This window comes from Hydra vulgaris, chromosome 03 (assembly GCF_038396675.1).
Source record: "Hydra vulgaris chromosome 03, alternate assembly HydraT2T_AEP".
Classification (NCBI taxonomy): Eukaryota; Metazoa; Cnidaria; class Hydrozoa; order Anthoathecata; family Hydridae; genus Hydra; species Hydra vulgaris.
In genome coordinates this window covers 42431373-42440000 of record NC_088922.1, presented here as the reverse complement: position 1 = coordinate 42440000, position 8628 = coordinate 42431373, and the positions used below count along the sequence as shown (strand labels likewise).

General features: G+C 25.9%; 1 protein-coding gene across 1 annotated transcript in view; it reads right to left on the bottom strand.

Moving 5' to 3' along the window:
• Positions 1–8628, bottom strand: part of LOC100206765 (mitogen-activated protein kinase kinase kinase 5) — a 57999-nt gene that overhangs the window by 43403 nt on the left and 5968 nt on the right. Inside the window, exons 8-18 of the mRNA XM_065793286.1 lie at positions 6764–7008; positions 5790–5864; positions 5625–5711; positions 5407–5472; positions 5228–5274; positions 5041–5136; positions 4818–4911; positions 3315–3448; positions 2890–3017; positions 2689–2792; positions 2262–2295 (exon numbers count right to left, since the gene is read on the bottom strand). Coding sequence (XP_065649358.1) covers positions 2262–2295; positions 2689–2792; positions 2890–3017; positions 3315–3448; positions 4818–4911; positions 5041–5136; positions 5228–5274; positions 5407–5472; positions 5625–5711; positions 5790–5864; positions 6764–7008 — 1110 coding nt within the window. The remainder of the gene's footprint in view (positions 1–2261; positions 2296–2688; positions 2793–2889; positions 3018–3314; positions 3449–4817; positions 4912–5040; positions 5137–5227; positions 5275–5406; positions 5473–5624; positions 5712–5789; positions 5865–6763; positions 7009–8628) is intronic.

The following is an 8628-nucleotide window of genomic DNA, read 5'->3' as shown; positions in this document are numbered from 1 at the left end:
AATGTGTTTTTATTGAATCCTATGCAGGTGCTGATTTGGCCATGTCATGGACAATCTGTTGAATGTTGCGTAAAGCAAGTTGCTGAAGCTTCAAGTAGAGTGTACACTCATGAAAAGAGAGAAGGATTTATCCGAATTCAAGAGGTGAGAAGAAAGTTAATGCCTAAAGATAATAGTAAATAAGACCTTGAAAGTTTGACACAAATGTTTTTGTATTATATTTATAATATTTATTGAAACAACTCGGTTCTTTTTTAATATCTCACTGCATTTCTAACATCAATACCAATAAAATTATTACGCGATGTTAAGCCAAACTGTATTTAAAATACATTGAAAAATGTTTTAATATTTATAAATTAATCTCAATCTAATTTCGGTTTTAAATTAATATGCATATTAAATTCAAATTTAAATTCAAAGTCTATTTTTGAAATAAAAATATCTCTTATAAATTTTATTAAAGTTCTTAAAGAAAATATATTCATATCTATAATTAGTTTTAATCAACATTCATATCCTGACTGATATTTATCAAATAAAGTCAAAAAAAAGCTTATTGATGTTTAAGTAAAAGCCAAGTTTTTTTGAGAAACCAGGTCAAAATTTTATTGAAATATAAAAAGTCAAATCACCTAAGCAAAAAAATTTTTAATTCAAATTTTATATATATTTGGATTCTTCATCAAATTCTGCAACTTTTAGTAAATCCCCAATTTTTTTCTTAAAAAAAAAAAAAAAAAAAAAAAAATAATATATATATATATACAGCGGTGGCCAAAAATTAAAGACCACTCATTTTTTAGTTGGTTTCTTAATCTTTAAATTAAAATTAAGAAGATTCTAATTGACATATTAAATTTTTTTTTTTTTATATCTTGTTAATTAAAACATATGGATTAAAGTGGTATAATTTTTTTAATCTAATTCTAATTAAATAGCGTTTAACTTATTAAAAAACCGATGAGTACTTATAAATCTTCTTTAAATAAATTGGACAAAACTTAACGACCACTTTCAAATCTTTAATTTGCACTTATTAAAAATAGTAATCCATTATTCTTTTTAACTGTCTTAATTGCTTATTACATTGGCTATAAAATAAAATGTTGAAACCTGAGTTTCGATATCAAATAAACATTTATTTTTTGAATAAGGATATAAAAATATTGCAAAAATGCGTGCAAAGATCGAAGAAAAAGACAGATACTCTTGTATTCAAATCTTGTATTAAAAGTATTTGTATTAATACTCTTGTATTCGGCTCTTGTATTAAAAGAAGAAGGCTATAGCATCAGACAAATAGCAGAAAAGCTCGGAAGGTCTCACTCTTGCATTATTAACATAATTCAACGATACAAAGAGACCCGGTCAATTAATGATTGTCATAGGACTGGACGCAAGATTAATGAAAGAAAACAGACAAGCATCATCTTGTCTACGAAATGGACACTGTCAAATGGTCTGAAAGCAAGCCCTAGAACTGTGCGAAGGATCCTCCACAATTTAAATTATTTATGGCATGCTGCTGCAAAAAAACCACGCATAAATAAAAAACAAAAATTTGCCAGGAAAGAGTGGTGCAAACTACATAAAAATTGGTCAACAGATCAGTGGAGCAGTGTGGTCTTTAGTGATGAAATGAACGTTGAGGTAGACAACAGAAAAGGTTGCGTAATGTTGCGTAGACTTCCAAGCGAACGGTTCGATGAATCATGCATTTTGAAACAAACAAAACAAGGGAGTGGTTCAATAGGCATTTAAGCCTGTATGAGTGCCTGTGGAGTTGGCATTTTTCATTTATTCGATGGTAGACTCAACAAAGAAAGGTACATCGAAATTTTGGAAAACTTGCTTATTCCTAGCATTGATTTATGGCAGTTGCAAGATGGATTTATTTTCCAGCAAGATAATGTGCCGTGTCATAAAGCGCATGTTGTTAACGATTGGTTCAATTCTAATAAAATTCAAGTGCTTCCATGGCCTGCCAATAGTCCAGACTTGAATCCAATAGAGAATTTATGGTCGTGGCTTGATCACAAGCTTGGTAAAGAACAACTTTACAATTTGGAAGATTTGAAATCTTCTATCTCTAATCATTTGAAAAATGTATCTGATGAAGTAATCAAAACTTTAATGAATTCAATGCCAGAACGAGTACAAGAGTGCTTGAAAACAAATGGAGGAACAACATGTTTATATATATATATATATATAAACAGGTATGTGAAAAATAAAATTTTTTTAAAAGAATTACAAACCTTTTATATCACGATGAACAATTCTTTCACCATGCTGAAAACAAAGTAACTTGTTATTAGAAAAATTTATTTAAAAAAAATTTGTAAACACCTGTAACAAAAAACTTATATTTTTATGTACATGTGTACTAAAAAAGCTTTCATTTAGCAAAGAGTTATTATTATATATAATTTATGTCAGCAAATACACAGTATAATTCTATTTTAATGGCAACTCAATATTCAATTTTATCTTAAATAGATAATCATTCAACCATATGCAATTTAATGCAATATTCAAATTTTACCTACCTATTAACTACCTTAATAGCTAATTGAAAATGAATAACTTAATGTTAGGCTTTTTAAGCAAAATTTTTATGAAACAAAACAGAATTCTTATTTGTAAAATGATGCACATAATTAACAATATGTAACTGTTATTTACCAAATATTTGACTCCTTCTAAAATTTGTTGAGTATAATACGACATGACACTTTCATTATCGATAAGAGGTCCCCATTTATCAATTACCAAAGATGATAAACTTCCTAAAAAAAAACATTAAATAACTAATGACCCTGTTACCTCAAGTTTTGAACAAATTTTAACACAAGATAATCAAAACAAAAAGTAACAAATTTAAACCTCCAGGAACTTGTTCCATAAATATTTTGCAGATCCCATCTTCACTTCGTGAAGTTATATATTGTACAATGTTTCGATGACGAATTTCTTTGTGCAAAGCAATTTCTTCATGTAATGGCTGTACTTGGCTAAATAAAAATTAAACTGTAAAAACATTTTACAAAAATACATAAATAAATACATAAAAATACATAAAGAAAAAAACCAAAATGTTTTGAATACACTTGGTGTTTTGAAAATTGAATGAAAAAGAATGAATGAAATGAACAATATAATCTACACACTTTTTATAAAAGCCGTATTACCTCACACCCCTAATCTCATTGCTACTAAACGTCCAAAAATGAAATGAATGAAAAAGTTTTGAATACAAAAATTTTTTTTGTTCTTTGACTCATCATAACTTATGAAATGTTTCTACTTACCTTATATCTCTCTCTGGGATTTCTTTTACTGCAAGTTTTACATTTGTTGAAATATCCCTAGCTGCGTACACAGCACCAAATGAACCTCTACCAAGACAAATTTTTTCACCACTAGCATCATATTCATACTCATACTAATAAGAATCATTTAAGAAATTATTTAGTTATATATAAAAATTGCAAAACTAAATAAATTAAGCAAAAAGTTTCAAAAAAACTGTGGACACAATTGGATCCTTCAACTTATAACATTACTGAATAAACACTAAAAAATATGAATAATATAGTTTTGGTTTTTAGCTGCTTCTGAGAATATTTTCCATATAACAATATTACATATTGAGACGTGACATACATTACGGTGTGGTAACAAATGTCTGTCAAGACATTATTTTTACGTAACAAGGTGTAACATGTGGAAATGCATTGTATTATTTAGCATTGTTATCATATGAAAACAATAATTGTTGACATTTTATATACATTTTTGCTTGTGGGTTTATATAAACTCAAAAAACGTAAAATCTTTTTTTTCAGTTACAAAGTAATTGATTGAGATGTAATTATACTAACTGTGAGTAGCACTTGCCAGTGCTACTCACAGTGCACTCCTTCTGAATTCCTAATATATAAAGATTAATTCAAATAATGCTAGACACTAATATATAAAGATTAATTCAAATAATGCTAGACTCTAATATATAAAGATTAATTCAAATAATGCTAGACTCTAATATATAAAGATTAATTCAAATAATGCTAGACTCTAATATGTAAAGAGTAAATCAAACAATACTGCATCTTTAATTTAACACAAAATGATATACAAAAATATGCATGCATGTTTTATTAATTTTGCTAAAACTGTTTGCACAAACCAACACTTAAAATGAAATATTAGTAATAAAATTAGGTGAAAATTTTATTTATGTTTATATACTCCTTTATATAATATCTATTTTATTTTTAATGTAAAAAAGTTTCATCTTAATTGGTTACTTTGTCACAAAAAATTAATAGTGTCAATTTGCAACTAAGTGACAACTTTTTTAATTATTCCTTATAACTTTTAATTACGTATAATTTTTTATGTTACATTATGTTTCAATTGGTTACACTTTTAAAATATACGTATATTTTAAAAGTGTAACCAATTGAGACATTGTAACATTTTTGTAAAAAATTCTAAAGATTAACTAAAAAAATTATGTCACTTAGTTGCGTATTGAAACTTTATTTATTTTTCATAACAAAATAACCAATTGAGACAAAACGTTTGTACTTTAAATATAAAATAAAACATAAATAGCAATATGACAATGATAAACAAACATTTATTGCTTTTTAAAGTTTATTTAATTATAAGTAAAAAAGGGTAACCTTTTACCCATTGTAACCGAATTGAGACATCACATAACTTAAAAATGTTACAGTAGTTTGTAGAGCATTCTCAACAACATTTAAAATTAAATCTTAATAATGAAACATTTAATAATAAATTACTTGTAACTCATCTTGATCATCTGGATTAGAGTAACCATCAACAGAATCCAAATATTTGGATGAGTTTGACAAGCTATTTACAAGGTTGTAAAACCTTAAAAAAAACATAAAAATAGTTTCATTAGAAACATTTAAAAAAATGAAAACAAAGAAATAAATAAAGAAAAAAGTAAATATACTTGAATGCAAAACAATAACATTTATAAAAAATTATATAAAATACCTTTGCTGATGTTGACATGATGAAAAGAAAATTTGAAAATCATCTGAATTTCTCTGAACATAAAGGAACAAACAGCGTGGATCCTTTTTGAATGTGCTAAAAAAAATTACTTAATGAGTTTATTTTTATAAATATTATTTTATTATAATAATTATAATCTACACACTTTTTATAAAAGCTGTATTACCTCACACCCCTAATCTCATTGCTACTAAATGTCCAAGAATGAATTTTCTAAATTAATTAGACATCATGGAGTCAACTTCACAATAAGCAAAGCTTGAGTGAAAAAACGAATCAAAAACAATATGAATGAATAGATAATAAAATGAATGAATGAATAAGATATTAACATTAAAATATTACCTTGCAAGTTGTTTTTAGCTTTTCTACATAGTGACATTCAGGTGTAGCGTGCCATAATCGTATACCCTTAAATAATGGCTTTAAGATTAACAGAATAAATAATGAAGAAAATAATGTAAATTTAACACCATTATTTAATAAAGCTAGTGTTACAAAACAGTTCTCCAAAATATGCTACAAGTATTCATAACATACTAAAAATTAAAGAAAATATCTACTATGTTATTAGGTTCATCTGGAAGTGCATCAGTATTGATGGAAATGAAGCTTTCTGAGTACTGATTACCAGGATCTAATATTAATACCTAAACAAAATTTACAGAAAATAGAAAAAAAAATTCTGTTTTTTTAAATAATTTAGTTGTATTTAAATTTTTCTATACCGGAAACTTAGTTTCATTGTTAACTTCCTCAAATAAAGCTGCTTTTGAGAAAAATTCTGACCAAAAACGATATTGCTAAAATATTAAAGCAAATTTATTCATCATATATTCAAAATATATTCAACAGTTCAAAATAAAGTGATAACTACAACAAGTTTGGACCTGATTTAATTAGTTAGTAAACAATTTTAAAAAATTAAAACAAAACAAAAAAATTATAATAAGTAATGTAAAATTAAAAAAAAATTTACATAAACTAAATTTTTTTTCTTCTTCTTCTTTTTGTACACTTTTGAATACTTTTTTTTTTTGTTTATTCTGTTCTATAAAAACTTTTTTGTTTCAAAATTTCATTTTTTTCAGAAAAACCATTTTATCTAAATTTCTTTTGTTTCATGACGCTATATATATATATATATATATATATATATATATATATATATATATATATATATATATATATATATATATACATATATATATATATATACATACATGCATACATGCATACATGCATACATGCATACATGCATACATACATACATACATACATGCATACATGCGTACATGCATACATATATACAGGGTATAAGCCAGGAAAAAATCTTATTCAGCGTTTTTGTGATTTTAGGCATTGTCATGTGGCAAATAAAAAAGAAAGAACTTCACTAATTAAACCCATATTAATTACTTAATTAATTAATTACCCACTTAATTAATTAATATTTCACTTTTTGAATATTTATTGCTTATTTTAGTTTTTTTTATTGAAACTAAGTTTATTTTTTATTCTTTTTTTCTCAACAACTTCATTTTCAAAAGAAAAGATAGTTGCATTGCTCAAGCTGTCCTTTATAACATTAATATAAACCTAATAGATTAAAAAAAAAAAAAAAAACCCTAAAAGATTCAAGAATCTTTAAAAGAATTCTTTCTATAACAAATTCATAAAAGCTGAAAAAATAAATATTAACCTCTCGAGTTAATTGACAAAGATCTTCATCTGCAAACTTCATATGCTTTAATAGTAGCATGTCTTTCATAAGAGACTGAATATACCAACTTGGTGGATCAAGTTTAAACATTTGCTGACAAGCCAATACAGAGCGAGGAAAATCCCGTGCAAGTATACTTGTTAAAATGAATCGACCTACAATCCAAAAGGATTGTAATGTTTGCAAATGACCTCTTCGACCAATTAATCCATTCAAAGTCATACCTAGAGTAAAAAAAAAATTTCTTTTTAAATAAGGATCTTTGGGTAAGCTAAGCTGAAACATAGATAATTTATTTGTTATTTGATTTGTTAATATATTTCAAACTAATATATATATCAAACAAATTATAGCTTATATTAAATATGATATATAAATATACCAAATATTATAGTGAAAATAAAAAATTAGTTTGATATATTCAATTAAATAACTTAAAGTTTCATGCAATAGCGATCATTAGATGTTACAACTATTACAAAAAAAGATAATGACAATAAATTAAATATAAAAAATGCTTTGAAGTGTCCACTTTGATGACATTAAAGTTTTTAATTAGAAATTTATTTTCATAGCGACAATCTGGATGTAAGCTCATTTTGTTTATCAAGCAAATTTAATGGTGATGTAATAATGGTGATGTAATAATGTGACATAAGTAATCAAGCATAAGTTGCAAAATTTACCGCCAAGTTTGAATGGTTTGGCTTAGTCAAGAATACTCCCCGTTAAGATAGGCTTCATACACTTATTTTTGCATTCCCATATAAAATTTTCAAAGTTCAGTGGAGTTGGCTTTACTTTCATAAAGAAAAGAGTTTCTATATGGTGGGTTAAGCCAGATAATGTTTTGTATTCAAGATATTGTTTTCTATTTTGGGATATTTGGAATGAAACCTATCACATCTTTAAATCCACAAGAATTCAGAGCTTTATCATAAAATGGTGCAGCTTTATCAAAAGCTTCTTTACTTGAAGATATATTGATGATCAAAAGCTTCTTTACTTGAAGATATATACTGATGAGGCTAGAGACCATTTTTTGTTTTTGATTTAATGACATTTGGTAGTTGATTGGAGCTGATGTTAATATATAAAGAATTATTATCTAACTTTCTTTAAAATTGAAAAGAGTTCTTAGAATGAGTAAAATTTACAATGGTCTATTAGTATTGTTAAGATTAAAATTTAATCTTTACAATTTTGATTAATTTTACTATATTTTTTCTAAGTGGGGCTCGCTAAAATTATAGAAGCAGCCAAGACCATCATCTCTTTATAGACCATTTAAGTCAATATTCTTTGGCAATAGTATTAATTAGTGTTTAGTAATTATAAGTTAGTGAGGCCAGCTAATTTGCATAATTAGGCTTATGTCAAAACTATGAGTAGTTTTGACATAAGCCTAATTATGCAAATGTGACGTTAAAATTCAAATCTACTGATTTTTTAATCCTCATATCATTTCCTGAAAAAAGGAAAGATTTTTTAGAGTGATAAATAATTTTTAATAATTTATCAGGAATTTTGGTGAAATGTTTTGCATGCCTTGAAGAAGTTGTTTTAAAATTTTCTAAAAAATCTTTTTTTATTATTCCGAAAAACTAAGGTGTGCACTCTGAAAATTTAAACGTATAAAATTTATTAGTCAACATGACAAAACTGTGATTCTTGAACTTATCTTTTTTTTTATCTTTAGACATTTTTAATGATTTCAAAATATGGTGGCACACTAGTAATAAAATTTTAAAAACTTTCAGAAAAAGTGTGTGTGTGTGTGTATGTGTGTGTGTGTGTGTGTGTGTGTGTGTGTGTGTGTGTGTGTGTGTGTGTGTGTGTGTGTG